Source organism: Acomys russatus, chromosome 32 (assembly GCF_903995435.1).
Source record: "Acomys russatus chromosome 32, mAcoRus1.1, whole genome shotgun sequence".
In the NCBI taxonomy this organism is placed as follows: Eukaryota; Metazoa; Chordata; class Mammalia; order Rodentia; family Muridae; genus Acomys; species Acomys russatus.
This window is the reverse complement of record NC_067168.1, coordinates 2,271,946-2,292,612: the sequence shown is the minus strand read 5'-3', so window position 1 is coordinate 2,292,612 and position 20,667 is coordinate 2,271,946. Positions and strand designations below refer to the sequence as shown.

The following is a 20,667-nucleotide window of genomic DNA, read 5'->3' as shown; positions in this document are numbered from 1 at the left end:
TTCTTTTTACTTTCTTATTTATTTGTTTTATAGGTATAAGTGTTTGTCTGCATGTGAACCATGTGAGTGAAATGTTCACAGAGACAAGAAAAAGGATATCAAATTCCCCAGAACTGGACAGCTTTGAGTTGCCCTGTGGTGACTGGGAATCAAACCTGGTCCTCGACAAGAACTGCAAGTGTTCTCAACTGTCAGGCCATCTTCCCAGCTCTTTCTTTTCTTTCCTTTCTTTCTTTCTATTATTTATTTATTTACTTATTTATTCTTGTCTTTAGACAGAATCTTCCTATATAGATGAAGTCACTGGCCTTGAATTCACAATTCTCTTGCCCAGTGTGCTGAGACTGTAGGTACACGCCTCTATCCTGAATGGTCTTGCTGTGGGTGATGGAATTTCTCAAATTACAGAGAGTTTTTCTTTAGTAAAATTCTGAGAAGCAGCTATAACGAACAAACAAAAAGCTCTTCCCAGATTAGCAGCTAACCTACAACTTGCTATCTAAGAAATTTCACCACATAATAAAACACGCAAAAGGAAATACTTTTACGCAAAAGAGTTAGGCACTGAGCTAAGCTAATTGCCAATGAATCACTGCAATTCAAGCACACTGTCCTGCCCATAATGGGCATCTAAAGCTCTGGCATCGATGACCAAATGCTAACCATCCCTCAAAGTTTATAACAATCCTAAATATCTCGGTTCTTACTGTAGTATTCCGGTCTGAAGCCTCCTTCATTAAGTCAAAATTGTGCACACAGGCAGGTCTTACCCCTAAATGTTACCCTTATTTGCATTATATGGTTTTGTCTCAAAGGCTGATAGGAAACACATGACACTGTCAGGAATTACTAAGTAAAAATGTTGCCCCCTGAGCTCATTTTGAAGTCTAGTACAGACATGGATGCCTTCCTATGTTAAGTGGATGTTTAATACATTAAATAAAAGATGGAAATAGAAAAGTAGATCAATTATATTGAAATATTACTTTTAGTACAGTATAAATTGAAGTAATATTTTAAGTTTTCTTATTTTCTGAATGTTACATATGAATGCCTGTCATTTTATTAGTGACAAAATACTGCTGTGATTTGTTGCCTGAATGTGAAATGGGATTGGGGGGATTGAAATAGTTTCATTTTGTTTTCTTTTTTAAATTTTATTTTATTAATTTATTCATATTACATCTCAATGGTTATCCCCTCCCTTGTATCCTCCCATTCTTCCCTCTCTCCCATTTTCATTTTGTTTTCAAATGCAAGTTCACTGATGCCCAGAACTCTCCTATAAACCCCAGGTTAAAGACACCGAGAGTCAGAGTGCACAGGGTTGAGCCTGCTACCTGATTGAATAGGCTCTAGGTACAGTGATACAGAGCAAGCTAATAGCTGTTCTCAAAGAATGGTCAGTCACAGACAGGGAAGGATGGGAGAGTCCACAAGACACAGAGTCAGGAAAGACCGATCACACACCTGTGGGCAATACTGGGGAGCTTTTGTCAACAGAAGGAGATGAAGGAAATGTAGAAATCAATAACAGACTAGAGCAGAGAGGCCGTTCTTAAATCACAAGGATTGTTTTAAAAATCAATTTTGATCTCACAGTATCTTCTGTACATACTGGATGCTATGGTTTGACTATGAGGCAGGTTCACAGAGAAAGTTTGTAGCAGGTGGGGACTTGATTCCCAGGCAGTGGCTCTACTGAGAAGCAACTGGATCGTGGGAATAGTAGCATCATCAGATTATCAGTGGGCTCGTAGCCGAAGGGGCTGTTCTTAGAATGTAGAGCCTGGTTGGAAGACACCCAATGGAGCCATGCCTTTAGAAGTTAGAGCTTGTCTCCTCTCTCCCCCTCCCCCTAAGCCCCCCATCTCTGTGCCATTCTCCATCTTCCTCTCTGTCTACTCTCTGCTGCGGCTGCTTCCTAGCTACTCTTGACTGAGTACCTCTGGTCCATGTCCTTTCACAGAGCAAATGCTCAGCCTCACCTCAAACCCAAAGCAATCCCACCATGGCCTGGAATCCCAGAAGCCAGCAACCAAAATTTATCGTTCCTCCTGGTCATTTATTTCAGGCTTTTTGTCACAGAGAACAGAACCTGTCTGTCCAGTACTTGCCTGTGATCCTGCCAACATCTCATACTCTGACCACTTTCTAAATGCCATGGCAATAAAATTAGTTTGTGGTTCTGATGAGGAATTTTCTAGGATGTGGATATGTTGTCCACGAAAATGTTGCAAATAGAAAAAGTAGAAATACCTCAACCAAGATATTTACTGCATGCTTGACTACAGGCATACATCTCAGCTACAGGCAATAGATTAGAGCAGGATAGAATTTTGCCTGTTTCTTGTTTAGCTAATCCCACTTTGCTCCCATCTACCTACACTAGGGACCTGCAACCCCCATGGCTAGAAGGGGTGATGGGGAATCCTAACTTACAATGCAATGGACATCTCTTTGTTAGGCAGGCTAACAGTCAGCTCCCAACAGCGCATGCCCTCTGGAGCAGCAGCCGCCAGTCACTGACCTGTGCACATCTGTTTTCAGTGAGTGTCACAACTCGACTGATCGAATCAAGGTCCGAGTATGGGATGAAGATGACGACATTAAGTCCAGAGTTAAGCAGCACTTCAAGAAGGAGTCAGATGACTTCCTGGGACAGACCATTGTAGAAGTCAGGACGCTGAGTGGAGAGATGGACGTCTGGTACAACCTAGGTTTGTATCTGCTGGAAAATAAGTTAAGATTGAGGAGAATCTGTGGTGTGGGCTGTATTCTCATACCATTATGCATTTAATTCCTTTGTAGATGATTCCGTTGACATCTTAATTGGTTTAGTTTCACTAACAATGAAGGGTAATTGTCAATTAAAATTTAGTATTATTGTAATAAATTTTTAAGTCTGAGATGAAAATTTAAAACTCAAAAGAATCAACTGGATGTCTTTTCCGAGAAAAGTTCACACAGCTCTTTTTTTTTTTTTTTTTTTTTTTTCACACTGCTCTTGATTTTAGATTCATAACATACAGCTTCAAAGATATTTGTCTATGCTTGAGGAATCTGTGACTGCTCTTTGATTTATTTTATTCTGCTCATTAATGAAAATTTAGCAATAAATATGTACTTGGAGGACTGGAGAGGTGGATCATCGGTTAATAGCATTTTCTGCTCTTCCAGAGGACCCAGGTTTAGATCCCTGCACCTATGTCACGTGACTCACAACTACCTGTAGCTCTGGCTTAGCGGGATGCAATACCCTCTTCTTACAGCCATAGACAACAACACATGCATGGCACACATTCGCGCGCGCGCACACACACACACACACACACACACACACACACACATGCAAATAAATTAAAAATACATATTTAAAAGTAAATTCAAAATAAAAGTCTTTCTTATATATTTGATATTTCTTTCAAATGGTGATATAAAAGTGGCTCTCACTAGCAAAGCCAAGAAGAATTGATGTAGCTTTAACATGGGCTCTGACCATGAAGCTATCAACAAGTTTAGCTGGCATGAGATTAAAATGAACTTTTATTGTGGAAACAGGAATAAGACAAGTTTGAATTGAATTTCTACTTGAATTGAAGAATAACCTGGGGTCTCTACTGATGAATTAATGATATGACAAATCTATAGTTATCTAAGTTTCCATAAGAGATGTGATCCAAAGATTTCTTAATGCATCCTGAGAAATAGTAAATTAAAATTTTGAGGACTGGCTGGTCATGAATCCAACAGAAGCTGACATGGCCCCAGGGTTACAAAGTAAGAATTGTCAAAATAAAGAAAGGTCTCATTGAGTTAATAAAACTCTAAATTATGTAGCAACTTAAAGAAACAGGAAATTTAACTTAATCTAAACACAAACAATTCAGCTACATTGGGAGCTCATTAAACAAGTTGAAGAATCTTAATTAAAGAATATTGGTTCTTCTCATTATTGGAATCTTAGCATGAACTAAGTTAAAACTCTCCCATCTCGTTTAAATTATTAAATAACTCAGCATACAAACCCAAGATGTTAAGGGAAGAAAACTTCAGTGTCCTGTGCAGTACTCAAACATCATATTTTAATTAGAGCCTTGCTTTTGCATTTTTTATAATAAAATGCCATCCTCTTGAGCTAAGGCATAAAACTATACATGAGGACAGAAGTTCGTGTACTTTATTCTTTGGATAGCACACACCTGGTTAGAATCAGTTTGCTGGGGAACGTAGCTGTGATATTTGATTAAATGGCTGCCCATCTCTGATATAAAACTGAAGGAAACGTGTTCTGTCGCGCTGTGAAGGAGCCTTTCCATCAGCACCTTCAGCTGCTCAGAGTACTTCCATGCCCGCATTCCTGATGTCCTTTGCCTTTAGGGAGGGAAAGAGGAGAGAGACAGACAGCCCAGGAGGGAGATCAAGAGATAGAGATGCAATTAGTTCACATTTCTTAGCTCTGTAAAATCCCTAAGCATGTTCAACCCTCACAAATAATGCACTCTTTCCTTTGTATAAATCCTCCCCTTTCTCATCACTCGGAATTCACCCTACCACACAGGGCGATGATGCTTGCTCCAGAGCCCTGTGTGCTCGAGCAGGGTCAATGGCTCCTGGATTTGGGTAGTAGCCTTAGCTCTAAGCTTCCCAGGAGCTCTGGAAAGGGTGGTTGGCAAAGAAACCAGTTGTATTTCACTTCATGCTAGCTTAGAACGCCATATATGTTGAGAACAAGGGGTCTCCCGGTCAGGTCTGGTGGGCCAAGATTGTAGCTTTATTTCCTCCAAAGACAGAGTCAGGAGGGTCACCAGACCAAGGTCTGCCTGGCCAATTTTGCAAGGACCTGGGCCTATAGCTTAGTGGCAGAACTCTTCCCTTGCAAGTATGAGGTCCTGAGTTCAATGCCTGGTACTGAATAAAACGAGGGCAAGTATGATGCCCTAGAAAGTGGGCAAGACCCTGGTGGTTCTGTGATGCTAAAGAAAGGATTTTCACGATCCATTCCTGCTAGACAGCAAGGATGAAAAAGTCAAGAGTTATACCACACAGTGAAGGCAAGCTTCATGGTCTTATGTGGCTAAAAACAGACATATGATTAGGAAATGGGCCAACTAAAGAAGTTGTCAGCACTAACCTATTGTTTTATTTCGATCTTACTTTTTTTCTTATAAATGTGACCCTCCCTCCATGTAATTCCTCTGTGAAGTGGGCATCAATATTTATATTTATAAACCATATTTATACTCGAGGTATAACGTGACTCTGTTTCTCTCAAAACTGATAGGTGTGTGCTGCTCCCCCGACTCAAGTCAAATAATTGAATAAACTGATTGTATTTTGATTCCATTCAAATAATTAATATCACATTTAGAAATAATCACAGGCTGTAGATAGGCTATATGAAAACTGCTTTCATCTTATTGCTAGCCAGCATTTGGCTCATCTTTTGAAGTGTGAAAAGAACAAGAGAATGCTGAGGAGAAGAAATTTTCGAATGAGACACTTTCCTCGTGAATTTTATGCTCTGATTATCTTGCTTGTAATTCCCACACGATGAATTCAGTGTTACTGTATAAGGGCAGGGGGTCCTTTGATCCCCCATCTGAACTCTCTGCAGGAGTTTAACAATTACAACAGCACTTCAGGCAAGCGTTGTCTGTTGGGGTCATGGTTATTTAGTCATATGACATAGAAAAATGATGTGTTCCTAGTAAGCTCTCTCTGTCTCTCTGTCTCTGTCTCTCTCGTCTGTCTGTCTCTCTCTCTCTCTCTCTCTCTCTCTCTCTCTCTCTCTCTGTGTGTGTCTCTGTGTGTGTGTGTGCATGTGTGAATATGTGCATGAATGTGTGTGTGTGTATCTATATGAGAGTGTGTCCTGGTGTGTATGCATGTATACGTATATGTCTTAGTGCATATATGTATATATATGTATGTATGCACGTGTGCAGCTAATTTATATTTCTTTTCATTAATTAAATTTGTTTTTAACGATTCATTATTTTATTTGAGTGTTTCATCTACATATATATGCATAGTATATGCATACTTGGTACCCATGGAGGCAAGAAGAGAGCAATGAATCTCCTGGAACTGGAGTTAAAATGGTTATGAGATGCCATGTGGGCAATGGTAACTAAATCCAGCTGCTCTGCAAGAGCAGCAAGTGCTCTTAACCACCAAACCATTTCCCTAACCCATAAATTTGTTTTCCAACAATTTTGCACATGTGTATAAAACATATGGACACCTCTAACTCACCAGTTTATTATCTCTGTCAACATGCACTCCCTCACACAAATCTCTCTCTCATATTTGTGTCTGTTTTGTTTTGTGACCCCCTGACACTGATCATGCCAGTCCATCAGCTCACGGGTTTTTCTCTATCCTCTGTAGTATGGGTGACTCTGCAGTGAGTGTGATGCTAGAGACAGTGTTTCCCCTCTCTCCCAGAGTGTCTCGGGAGCCAGGAGTTCACACATAAAAGGTAGGGTCCACTGAGCCCCCTCTCCCTTGCTTGACCAATTGCTGGTAGGACTAGTCTTGGGTAGGCGCAGTGCAGGTATTTACGGTTGCAGTGCTAGTACAATCGGGAACTTGAATTAGAATTATGCTCTCCTTGAAATAACTGACCAAGGACATTGTTGCTTTTCCTCAGAGAAACGGACAGATAAGTCAGCTGTGTCTGGGGCCATCCGACTGAAAATCAATGTGGAAATAAAGGGAGAAGAGAAGGTTGCGCCATACCATATCCAATACACTTGTTTACATGAGGTAACTAATGAAACAAATTCCATTAAAGTCAAACTTGGGGATGGGGTGGGCCTATTATGAGTCACAGAACAAGCATTGGGTTTAGAAAAGTCATGGAATTGGGTTTATGGGGTTCAGCCTGCCTGTGGTAGCATGAGTTGTGCTGAGCCTATGGTAGCTGAGGTGTGAAAACCCAATGGAAAACTGGCTGTTTGGTGGGATTTCTGAATGAACACTCAAGGCAGGTGACATAGGGACCACTCGCCAGTTCCTGTTTGTTCCTTAGTGTACACACACTGATCAGTTGTCCTGGGCCCCCTCAAGCTCTGCGTTGCAGAGGTAAGAGGTGTCACAAGAAGTGTCACTGAAGACTTTCTTGGGTAAAAATTATACTTTTCCCAAATACCCAAGAGTATTGATGAAGCTGAGGAATTATCCTTGCCCTGTGCTCTGGGAGAGAAGGAAAGAACACTTCCCCAAGAGGGGAAAGGCAGCAGCAAGGTGGCAGTCCTAGTTTCATTTCTGTTGCTGTGACAAAACTTCTGACAAAAAGCAGCTTAGAGGAGAAAAGGCTGACTTTGGCTCACAAGTCCATGATACAGTTTGTCGCTGCCATCGAGTTAGGGAGGCAGGAACTTGAAGCAGCTGCTCACATCCAGTCAAGAGCAGAGAGAGAACAAATGAGCGCCTGCAGCATCCTCTCTCCTTTGCACTCAGCCCAGGACCCAGCCCGTGAAATGATGCTGACACTCAGAGTGGATCTCTCCTCTTCAAGTCAGTAACTAAGACAATCCCCCCCCCAAGACATGTCCAGACGCCCGCATGCCCAATACGATCTTGGAGTCGCTCTTCCCAGGCAGTTCTACATTATGTCATGATGCTAACTACTACAACATAGTTGTTTCTTCTTCTTCTTCTTCTTCTTCTTCTTCTTCTTCTTCTTCTTCTTCTTCTTCTTCTTCTTCTTCTTCTTCTTCTTTTGTTTTTTGAAACAGAGTTTCTCTGTGTAGCCCTGGCTATCCCAGAACTCACTCAACTTGCTCTGTATACAAGCCTGGCATCAAACTCAGAGATCCACCTGCTTCTGCCTCGTGAGTGCTGAGATTAATGGTGTGCACCACCACTTCTTGGCTTATACAACTGCTTTTTTACACATTAATTTTTTCTAAATACATTCACAAAAATCCATACAACTAAACAGTTGACATGTGTAAAGATTTGCACACCATTTTGCCAAAAAACAAAGAATGGGGAATGGTCTTTCAATTGTTTGCACAGTTAGTAGCTACAGGATTTATGATTAATTTTATGACAGGTGTACTGGAGTTATTATGGCAATAAACAGCATTCCATTTGCTGACTAATAAAAAGCAATTCTTAGCACAGGTTTGGTCGGGAGCTCTGGTCTTAGAACCCCAGCAGAAAAAATATGTGCTTAATGCTGTGCTTTCTAGTCTTTTTTATTACTTCAGGAAAGAGAGGGCTAGAGAGAGAGCTCAGTGGATAAAGATACTTGCTACCAAATGTTACTACCTGGCTCTCATATGTAGGAACCACATAGAGTAAGGAGAAAACCAACTCTCACAAGCTATCTTCTGACCTCTACATGCATTCTGTGCACATTGCCCTACCACCAAAACAAATTTAAAAAGAAAGAGAAAGATCTATAATTCATAAAAGGGTTCTTCTAGGCTATAACATGCATATTTATTAGACACAAAAGAGATTTATCTCAATTTCCAAACATTTAAATTTTTTCCTTATACCTGAGTAATATTTATTTTGTGAGCTTATTTATTTATTCACTTCGCATCCTGGTTGTAGCTCCTCCTGTTCTCCCAGTCCCTCCCTCCCTCCCTTTTGCCCCTCCCCCTCCCCTATTCCTCAGAAAAGGAGAGCCTCCCTTCCCATCCACTCCAGCTCATCAAGTCACATCAGAACTGAGTGTGTTCTCTTCCCCTGTGGCCTGGCAAGGCAGTTCCAGGAAGTAATTAAAAAGCTGGCAAGAGAGTCCACATCAGAGACAGCCCCAGCTCCCTTTACTAGAGGACCCACATGAAGCCTGAGCTTCCTATCGGCTACAACTTTATAGGGGGCCTAGGTCCAGTCCATGCATGGTCCATGGTTGGTGCTTCAGTCTCAGCAGGCCCCTCTGGGCCCTGGGTAGTTGGCTCTGTTGGTCTTCTTGTGAAGCTCCTGTCACCTCTAGGTCTTTTTCTCGTCCCCACTCCCACTTTTCTACAAGGCTCCCTATGCATGTTTGGCTGTAAGTCTCAGCAACTGTTTCGAGGTGCTGCTGGGTAGAGCCTCTCAGAGTACAACTCTGCTAAGCTCCTATCTGCAAGTATAGCAGAGTATTGTTAATAATGGCAGGGGTTGGTTCTCTTCCATGAGGTGGGTCCTGGGTTGGGCCAGGTATTCGTTGGACATTCCCTCAATCTCTGCTCTATCTGCTCTGTCTTTATCCATGCACATCTTGTAGACAGGGTGAATTTTGGGTTGAAGTTTTTGTGGGTGGGTTGCTGTTTCCCTCGCTCTACTAGTAGACTTGTCTCATTAGAGGGTGTCCTCTTCAGTCTCTATGGCTCTTGCTACTAGGAGTCTCTGCTAGAGTCCCTCACCATATCCCCCTGGGAGCCTACTATGATTTAGGTCTCTAGCTTGTCACAGAGATGACCCCACCCACAGTTTGTCTTTTCTATATAGGCCTTTTGTCCTGCCTCCACTCTTCCCAGGTTTGATGTCCACCCTCATATCTCTTTGTGTTTCCTCTCTTACTTTGTTCTATCTCTTCAACCAATACCTCTGTCTATTTCCCCTTTTGAGTGAGATTTAAGCATCTTCCCTCAGATACTCCTTGTTACTTATCTTCTTTGGGTCTGACCATTGTAATAGGTTTATCCTGTACTATATGGCTGAAATCTACTTATAAGTGAATATATGCCATGTGTGTGTGTTTCTGAGTCTGTCTTACCTCACTCAAGATGATCTTTTCTAGTTCCATCCATTTGCCTGAAATTTTCATGATTTATTTGTTTTTAATAGTTGAGTAGTATTCCATTGTGTAAATGTACCACAGTTTCTTTATCCACTCTTCGGTTGAGGGACATCTAGGTTGTTTCCAGATTTTGGCTATTATGAATAAAGCTGCTATGAACATAGTTGAGCAAATGTTCTTGTTGTATGGTGGAACATCTTTTGGCTATATACCAAGAGTGATATAGGTGAGTCTTGTGGTAGAGCTAATCCCAGTTTTATAAGAAAGTGCCCAACTGATTTCCAAAGTGGTTGTACAAGTTTTCACTCCCACCAGCAAAGGAGGAGTGTACCCCTTTTTCCACATCCTCATCAGCATGTGCTGTCTCTTGAGTTTTTCATCTTAGCCATTCAGATAGATGTAAGGTGGAATCTCAGAGTCATTTTGATCTGCATTTCCCTGATGTCTAAGGACATTGAGCACTTCTTTAAGTACTTCTCAGACATTCAATAGATATTCTTCTGTTGAGAGTTTTCTGTTTAGCCCTGTACCCCATTTTTTAATTAGGATATTTAGTTTGTTGATATTTAATGTTTTGAGTTTTTTATATATTTTGGATATTAGTCCTTTGTCAGATGCAGGATGGTAAAAATCTTTTCCCAATCTATAGACTGTTGTTTCATTATATTGACAGTCCATGGCCTTACAGAATCTTTTTGGTTTTAAGAAGTTCCATTTATTAATTGTTGATCTTAGAGCCTGAGCTGTTGGTGTTCTGTTCAGGAAGCTGTCTCCTGTGCCAATGAGTTCAGGCTCTTACTCACTGTCTCTTCTAATAGGTTTAGTGTATCTGATGCTATATTGAGGTCTTTGATCTACTTGGACTTGAGTTTTGTGCAGGGTGATAAATATGGATCTATTTGCATTTTCTACATGTATACATCTAGTTAAACCAGCACCATTTGTTGAAAATGCTGTCATTTTTCCATCATATGGCTTTGCCTCATTTATTAAAAATCAAGTGGCCATAGGTATGTGGATTTGTTTATGGCTCTTTGATTAGATTCTATTGATTAACCAGTCTATTTCTACTCCACTACCGTGCCGTTTTTATTACTATTGCTCTGTAGTATAGCTTGAAGTCAAAGATAGAAGTTCTTCTATTATGTAGGATTATTTTAGCTATTCTTGATTTTTTTGTTTTTTTTTTTCCATATGAAATTGAGAATTGTTCTTTTAAGGTTTTTAACGAATTGTGTTGGTATTTTGAATCTGTAGAAGGCTTTTGGTAATATGGCTATTTTTACTATGTTAATCCTATTGATCCACATGAGCATAGGACATCTTTCCATCTTCTGATTTCTTCTGCAATTTCATTCTTCCAGTTCTTAAAGTTCTTGTCATATAGGTCTTTGACTTGCTTGGTTAGAGTTACACCAAGATACTTTATATTATTTGTGGCTATTGTGAAGGGTGTAGTTTCCTTAATTTCTTTCCCAGTTTGTTTGTCCTTTGTCTTATAATATTTTAAAATTAATTTTATATCCAGCCACTTTTCTGAAGTTGCTTGTTAGCTGTAGGTGGGATTTTGGGGATCACTTAAGTATACTATCGTATCATCTGTGAATAGTGATACTTTGAATTCTTTCTTTCTGATTTTTATCCTCTTGATTTCCTTCAGTTGTCTTATTGCTCTACCTAGAATTTCAAGTATATTGAAGAGATATGGAGAGAGTGTACAGCCTTGCCTTGTCCTTGATTTTAATGGCATTGCCTTGAGTTTCTCCCCATTTATTTTGATGTTAGCTATCAGCTTGCTGTATATAGCCTTTATTATATTTAGATATGAGCCTTCCAAACATTTATTTTTAATTTCAACTCCTTTCCTGGATTTTACCATTCTGTCTCAGAAGTTTTATAGTATCATTATGTGACAATCTTCTGTATGATTGTGGCCAATATCCCATTATCCAACCAGGACACTGTAATTTACTTGAAGTTCACAAATGTAAAATATATTACCTCACGTAGAAACATTTACATATAAGCATGCTTGCTTACTTCTGGAAATAGCTGGGTGTGTACAAACAAATGAATTATTGATTCTACAGACTCCCAGGCAGAAGCAAAGGCAGATTTCCCATAATATATTCAGTTTAATATAATATATTTCTGTTGCATTCAGAGGCTGATGATGTAGATGAGATAGTTATAAAAGGGCATTCTATAAGGAAACATGATTAAACGTCCTTATCCTGTCCTGAAAAGTCCTTTAACAACTTCACACTGTTTGCTTTCAGAACCTGTTCCATTATTTGACTGAAGTGAAGTCTAATGGCAGCGTGAAAATACCAGAGGTCAAAGGCGATGAAGCCTGGAAGGTTTTCTTTGATGATGCTTCTCAAGAAATAGTGGATGAATTCGCCATGCGTTATGGAGTTGAATCCATTTATCAAGCTATGACGTAAGTACTGTAGGACACTGGAGTGGTCATAAATCTTGGTTAAAACCCAGTGAAAAGAAAAGGCAGCCTTCATTTAAATTATTTGTTTTTGTTTACATTTATTTATTTACTATATGTGTGTTCATATTCTTGCCATGTTGTGTCTGTGGAGATCAAAGGACAAATTGCAGGAGTCTATTCTCTTTCTGGGACTCAAGCTTGTTGGAAAGCGGTTTTACCTGCTGGCCATTTTGCCGACCCACATCTCGATTCTTCTAGCCCAAATGAAACTGATCAAAAAGAGAATTACTTTACACTGTGCATATATGCCCACCTGCGACCCACTCACTCACATATTCTGAGAGCAGTGCACAACAGTCTGAGGTATTGAGAAAATCTTTTTGGTATCTGAGGAAAGTAAAGCCTTGGTGTGCCCACAGTTACCCAGTAAGCACTTGAAACATGAGGAGTCATTGTAGCCTCTGAGGTGAGGCTGAGTTTTTCCTTCAACATGCTTGTTACTGTTGTTATAAATAAAGCAGAGATGCTTGTAGTTTTAATAGACCCCACTGCTGTGTGACTGGGATAATGAGTCAGTTTGCACAGACACCTGACCCAACAAGTGTTATCACCAGGTCTTAGAATCAAAGCACTTATTCTCCATGGTGAATTATTTCATTCCTGGTCTTTGTTTGTAAATGAGTTTAGTTTATCATCTATATACAATGTATAATAGTAAAGCGTTGATAGTCATATGCTAATATAAATGCAAGTCTTATCAGCAAGGTCATATTCTCGAGTGAAATAAATGGATGATGTGCTAGATAACCAATCAATTCCACTTACAGAAACAATAGACTTTTTTGTTCTAGTTTTATTTCTGTTGCTGTGATAAAATGTCCTGATTTTAAAAAAACAAAAAACCAGCTTAGGGGGAAAAGGGTTTAGTTTAGTTCACAAACCCAGATCACAGCCCTACAAGAAAGTCAAGTCAGCAAGAACGTGAGATGACAGGTCACACTCACAGTTAAGAGCAAAGCGAGAGTGAATGCATGTGTGTTTGACTGCTTGTGCTCAGCTTGGTTTCCCTAGCCTTACACAATTCAGGAGGCCCTGCCGAGGGCATGGTTCCCATCACAGTGGATTAGGTCTTCTCACATCACTTAAATCCAACCCAATGTCTACAGACCTTTACTGAGGCTCTCTTTCCAGGTGATTCTAGGTTGTTTGAAGTTAACAAAACTGTCACATGTAATTTGAAGCAAAACCAATGCCCTTCACCAAACTGTGGCATTTAATGACATTTAAACCCTCACCCATGGTTCTAGAGGAGAGTTATTTTAAAATGAATGCATGTTTAAAATACTGAGACATTGGGGCTGGAGAGGTAGTCTAGTGCCTAAAGTGTTGCCGCACAAACATAGGTGCCTGGTTTCAAATCCCCAACACCTGCATTAAAGAGCTGGACATAGCAGCATTGTTGCTGTGGTCCTAGTACAGGAAAAGTGGAAGCAGGAGGATCCCGGGGACTCAGTAGCTACACAGTCTAGTCAACTTGAGAGTTCTGCCTTAGTGAGAGATCCTGGCTCAAAAAGTTAAAGTGGAGATGGATTGTAGAACACAAGACATGTCAAACTCCGGCCTCTACATGCAAAAGCACAGACACCTACACACATAAGCATGAAAACACACATTGGTAGATGGTGTTTCTTTCCAATTTTTATAATGCTTTGGTGCTAAATAATAATGGTCTCATTTTTTAGACATGAAGATGAGGGCATATTAGCGGCCTGCCTCTAGGTTGCTTAGCAAGCTATGATGTCATCACCTGCCGCCGCCACCAGATCTGTCGCATCTCACTCTATTTATTTAATGGTAATGCAAGGGATCTTAGAGGTCACAAAATAGAGGCTTCCTCCACAGTCTGGAAATTCAGTTTTCTCTCTCTGATGGCCACCCACTCACTCCTCCTTCCTTCATCTTGTGACAGGAGCTCCCTGTCAGGGCATTCTGTGTTGCACACTGGCTGCTGTAGTCAGTGACATTGACACTTGTTCTATCCCATGCCAAGTACTAGTTAACTTATCAGAACATGTAAAATTGAGTACAATTGAAATGAAAACTTGATTAAGGAAGTAAATGAACTTTTCAGTATGGAAACACCCACAAGCAAAGGAGAGAAGCAGTGGGTTTGTGGCAAAATATCTCTGGGTGCTGACATCAGAGTACTTCTTTCCTGTTTTTCATATTCTGAGAAAAGTGTTTATAGTACTGGTAAATACAAGGCACCTGAAAGAGGGGAGTTAGCACCACTCATCTCCTTGCAGTCTGTTTCTTCACATCTCAAGCTCAACAGTAAGATTCTAATCTGATAAGTGACCTACAGGTCAAGGGAGTGTTTTTCTGTTTACATTCAGGTTTAACAAGCCCCTGTCCATACCAGATAAGGGTCTAATGCTAAGACTGGCAACTGTTATTTTTTTTCTTTATTGCCCAGATAGTAAATGTTGTGTGGCCTCTGCTTTCTTTATGCCCTGTTCAGTCCTGCAGGCCTAGTGTGAAATAGTTGAGGATACTAAACACACAGGTGTGGCCATGCTAAGCTGAAACCTCTCTACTTCTTCTGCCCACATCTTGTACCAGGGACTCGCTGTCAGGACAATCTATTTCACACTTCTTGTGGGAGTCAGTGACTTTGATGTCTGTCTTATCCCATGCCAAAGGATTTAAAGACTTTTGGATTTTGGGTTTGTTTTTAATTACTGTGCATCTCAGTATGTTTAAATGCACCACGTGGGTGCAGGAACACATAGGAGCCAGAAGAGGGTGTCAGACCCCTTGGAACTGGAACTATAAATAGTTGTGACTGTGCAAATGTATGGAGGTCAGAGGACAATTTGTTGGAGTCAGTTCTTGCCTTCTCGTGTGGGTTTTAGAGATCCAACTCATATTACTGAGTTTGTTAGCAGGTACCTTTACTCACTGAGCCATTTTTCCAGCTAAATATGCATATATATATACATATACATATACATATACACACACACACACACACATACACACACACACACACACACACACACACACACACACACACATATATATGGCAGGAGTTGCCTATTGTCTCATTTTTCCTCATTAACATTGTCCCGGACAGATTTTGCTTTGGCAACACAAAATTTGCCATTACCTTGCCAGAAGAAAAAAAAAAATCTATTGCTTGACAACTTAGTAACTCCTAAATTATAGTATCTTTGCTTGCTCATATTACTGATGTGTGATTGGTGCTAGTAATTAATTGCTTTTATAGACTGATGCATGTGTTTAATTGTGTGTCAATATCTCAGCACAGTTTTAAACTATTCTATATTTAAGAAATATAGTACAGTGAGCAGCTTAGAGGTGACTTGAATTATAAATAAAATGGTAGAGATTGACATTCTGAGTACATGCTAGAAACTCAATAAATACTTGCAATATAAGGAACCAGCAGTAGGGGTTTCTACCAACATTATTTTTGAATCTCATTTTCTTCTGACCTATCTCTGGGTGTCAGAGGCTTTCAATTGTCAGAAGCAAATAAAAGAAAAAATATGAATTTAATTAAATTGATGTATATGATTCCTTCACTGTGTAAGTTGTATTAAAATATTGCAGTGCATACCACATGGGTCCCTTATAATAATTTGAAAATAAACTTTCAGATACTGACACTTGTTACAGGGGCTAAAAATACTTTTCAGAGATGGTTTAAACATAATTCCAAAATGCACTTTCTGTAAGCTAATTTTCAATAGATTGTTGGCAAAATAAAATAAGATAACTCAACTGAAAAAGGGCAGTTTATGGATATAGTTATCTTCACAATTACATGTATGAAATAATGAATCAGTATTTCCCTATTGTTTTGAAACCTTTGCTCTATGACACAAAAGTAAATGCATAAATAACATATCAGAAAATAAACCAACAAATCATGACGACCAAGCAAGCAAACAAAACACATAGAGCTACTTAATGTTTCATGCCTACTTAATAATTCTGTCCCCTTACTATTTAAAACTTACAAAACTAGGGGCTAGAGATGGTTCAAAAAACTTTAAAACATTGGCTGCTGTTCCAGACGACCTGGGTCTGCTTTGCAGCACCCACATGGTTGCTCACAACTGCCTACAACCCTAGTTCCAAGGGATCTACCACCCTCTTCTGGCCTTCATGAACATAGTGTACATACAGGCATACAGGCAAAACACCAAAATATATGAAATAATTATTTTTTAGAAAGTTTTTTTTTAATCACAAAGTTGGGACATTATACTTTAAGGAGGGAGGCTTAGCCCATTGGTGCAGTACACACACTTAAAGTTTGGAAAAGGACAAAATAGTTTAATTCTTCTGAATTTTTCTAGAAGCTTCTGTTGATACTTACAGACTGTATGCTTAGCGAAATCACCCTATTGCTTCATTATGTTCCTCCTAGTGGAGACTTATTGGTTTCTCTTAGGTGCATTCATGTTTCTTTTGAGGATAGACTAGATAGATAAATGAGGGGAGGTGTGTATTAGTCAGAGTCTGAGTGTGTCATTAGCGTTCTCTCTTGAGTAGTTCTCAGAATTCAGAGGAAGCAGACTATTCTGCTCGTAAGTAACCTGAGCTTTAAGACTCGGCTTTGAGAGTCAGATCTCACTCTCCACTCAACGGTAGAGAATATCCTGTTCGTCGGCTAGGTCTTGGTAGGGGTTCGAAGCTTACTGCCTATATTCTCCTTGGCTGGTGCCTTAGTTTGAGGAAGACCCCAGGATCCAGATCTGTCCCCTGGATGGGGAAACCGGGTGGCACTCAGAGGAAGGATAGCAAGTTACCAAGAAGAGACTTGATATTCTAACAGCATATATAGGAGAAGGAGGTCTCCCTCAATCACAGACATAGGGGAGGGGAGAAGGGGAGAAGTGGGAGGGAGGGAAGAATGGGAGGAAACAGGGGAAGGGCTAACAATCGAGATGTAATATGAATAAATTAATAAAAAAAAGAAAAAAAAACGACTCGACTTGGCCAGTCCCCTAAGCTACATCCTGCTGACTGTAAACACACTCCCCCTCTACCACAGACCACTTCCTATCAGGGACAATTTGTCATCCCATGTGTTAAATAAAACAGTGACCCTTTCTCTGGAGCATTCATGGGAACAGAGCTTATAGTTCTCATATCAAAACAAGCAAACAACCAACAGCTTGAAGCCTCTGTGCCATGTGGCAGGTACAGTCATCAGTGCACACAAGAACAGCCTTTCCAACTTACAGTAGTAAGAGCAAAGCCTGTCCCCTCTGTCCAGGAAGCACACTACTCTGTGTGTATAGCTTCTTGGGATCAGGCAGGAACGCTGTTCTCATCCCGCTAGTGTGCCTTGAGAGTTCCCATTTGTGTGAGCATATAATTTTATCCTTATAATGTTCTAGTTATGTTCTCTGAGAACATAAATGGAATTTCATTCTATGTGTTGAGATTATATGTGTGTGTATGTGTGTGTGTATATATACATTATATTTACCCATGTATGCATATGCATGTGTGCTCACACATGTAGAGGCCATTGGTCTTCCTCTGTCACTATCCACCATGTATGTTTGGACACAATTTCTCTCTGAAACTAGAGCTCACCTATTGTCTATGCTGGCTGGCCAATGAGTTCATGTGATCTGCCTGCTCCGCCTCCCTAGTTCCAGGATTACAGAGGTGTGCTGTCCCATCTGGCGTAATGTCCTTTCTGGAGATATAAACTCAGAGCCTCATGCTTGTGTGTTGGGCACATTACTACCACCTGCGACATCTCCCCAGCCTCTCAGAAAGTGATGTCTGTCAAACTAACACACATTTTAACTCTTTAATTAGTCTTCATTTCATTGTGAAGTGAAGCCAAAGCTGTGCTTGGAATGTGGGGTTCTGTTAAACTAGAGGAGAGTTGAGGATGCCAATTGAGATGTGACGAAGCACTTGGGGCATGGCGTTTTGCTGTGACTAATGACTTGTACCTCAGTGCCGCTCACCTCTAGCTCACCTTACACCTAGTCTGTTTCAGCTGCTAAAGCTACACTCATGCCTTCTAAAGAAAATACTGGGCAATTGACTTCTGTGTTGGTGTACAGCCTTCTCTTCAGAGTCTGTAAGAGGAATGAACTGTTGCATCAACAGAGGACAGAGCAGAGAACAAGAAGCCAAGGTCAGATTCAGGTCCATCATCTTAGGATGCACAATTCATTTGTTCAGTAGATGCCCCTATGCATCTAGGTGTGTGGAGTTGTGCAGGATGTCTTGAGTCTCTAAATGTACTATAACAAAATGCCATAAGCTGGATGGCTTAGCAACAACAGGAATTTATTTTCTACAGTTAGAAAGACAGTGAAGTCCAAGATCAAGGTTGTCCCGTGAGGAACATTTTCTTGGTTCATAGAAGACTGCTTTCTGTTGTTGTTGTTGTTGTTGTTGTTGTTGTTGTGGGGTTTGCTTGTTTCTTTGTTTTTGCTGTATTCTCACAAAATTTTCAGCTGTGTTCTCACAGCATTCTTAGTATGGCAGGATCTCTCTAGGACACTTCTTAAAAGCTACTATTGGGCCAATCTCTATCTTAGCACCCCTCAAAGACCTCACCTCTTCACCCTCAACTCATAGGACCATACAACTCATAGGAAAAATGTCTTCATAGGAATACCTTCCCTCGTAGAGGACAGATTTAGGCCACAGCTATTAGAACCCAGCAGTTAGGATGGCTCTTGCCTCCAGTGGCCTCCCAGTTTAATGTGGCGAGAAAGATACTTAGCGGGTAAGAGCACTAAGGGCTGCTCTTGCCCAGGACCTGGCTTTAGTTCCCATCACCAGTGAATTGTTTTGTCTTGCTAAAAGCAATACATGCAATATTAGGCTTCGTCTCTGGAGTCTGCCTTTTCCCAGCCTTCTCTCAGCCTTCCCTCTAGTGAGCTTCACACCTCATTGCCCACCCCTATCACACAGCTACACTGCAGCTTAGGAGTTGTATCCTCTCTGATGCCTACGGAGGGAGTAGGTGCGGTCAATGGAAAAGGCTTCTCTGCCTCAGGAGACAGTTACCATGGAGCAGAGTCCGATGGACAGCCCTGCTGGGAAATAGCTAGGCCTGGTTCTCTTGCAGGGACAAACAGTGAGAGGTGTCAGACATGTTGCCCCACTTCCTGTTGACTGTCTAATTCTTTTTTTTTTTTTTTTTTTGTTTTGTTTTGTTTTGTTTTTTATATTTTATTTTTTTTTTATTAATTTATTCTTGTTACATCTCAATGTTTATCCCATCCCTTGTATCCTCCCATTCCTCCCCCCCCCCCATTTTCCCATTATTCCCCTCCCCTATGACTGTTCCTGAGGGGGATTACGTCCCCCTATATATTCTCATAGGGTATCATAGGGTCTCTTCTTGGCTACTTGCTGTCCTTCCTCTGAGTGCCACCAGGTCTCCCCCTCCAGGGGACATGGTCAAATGTGAGGCACCAGAGTATGTGAGAAAGTCGTATCACACTCTCCACTCAACTGTGGAGAATATTCTGACCATTGGCTAGATCTGGGAAGGGGTTTAAAGTTTACCTCCTGTATTGTCCTTGGCTGGTGCCTTAGTTTGAGCGGGACCCCTGGGCCCAAATCTGCCTATCATATTGTTCTACTTGTAGATTTCTAGGACCCTCTGGATCCTTTTGTTTTGCTGTTCTCCCATGCGTCTCTCATTTAGAGTCCCAATAGGATGCCTTCCCCTCTGTCCCAGTTTCCTGGTAAGTGAAGGCTTTCGTGACATGCCCCTTGGGCTAGTATGCAGATATACGTGAGTATCTACCATTTGATTCTTTCTGCTTCTGGGTTAACTCACTCATTATGATCATTTCTAGCTCAATCCATTTATCCACAAATTTCGGGAATTCCTTGTTTTTAATAGCTGAGTAGTATTCCATAGTGTATATGTACCACAGTTTCTTTATCCACTCTTCTACTGAGGGACACTTAGGCTGTTTCCATGTTCTGGCTATTATGAATAAGGCTGCTATGAACATGGTTGAGCAAATTTCTTGTTGTGTGCTGGAGCATCTTCTGGGTATATTCCAAGGAGTGGAATAGCTGGGTCTTGAGGAAGCCCTATTCCCATTTTTCTGAGATAGCACCAGATAGATTTCCAAAGTGGCTGTACTAGTTTGCATTCCCACCAGCAATGAAGGAGTGTTCCTCTCTCCCCACATCCTCGCCAGCATGTGGTGTCGCTTGAATTTTTGATCTTAGCCATTCTGATGGGTGTAAGATGGAATCTCAGAGTTGTTTTGATTTGCATTTCCCTGATGACTAAGGAGGTTGAGCATTTCTTTAAGTGTTTCTCAGCCATTTGATACTCCTCTGTTGAGAATTCTCTGTTTAGTTCCAAGCCCCATTTCTCAATTGGGTTATTCGGTTTGGTGGTGTTTAATTTCTTGAGTTCTTTATATATTTTGGATAT

At 40.6% G+C, this 20,667-nt stretch overlaps 1 protein-coding gene across 1 annotated transcript in view; it reads left to right on the top strand.

Annotated features, from left to right (window-relative positions):
- The window catches only part of Unc13c (unc-13 homolog C), a 426,680-nt gene that overhangs the window by 202,688 nt on the left and 203,325 nt on the right, over positions 1–20,667 (top strand). Inside the window, 3 exon segments of the mRNA XM_051140226.1 lie at positions 2,551–2,720; positions 6,656–6,771; positions 12,028–12,191. Coding sequence (XP_050996183.1) covers positions 2,551–2,720; positions 6,656–6,771; positions 12,028–12,191 — 450 coding nt within the window.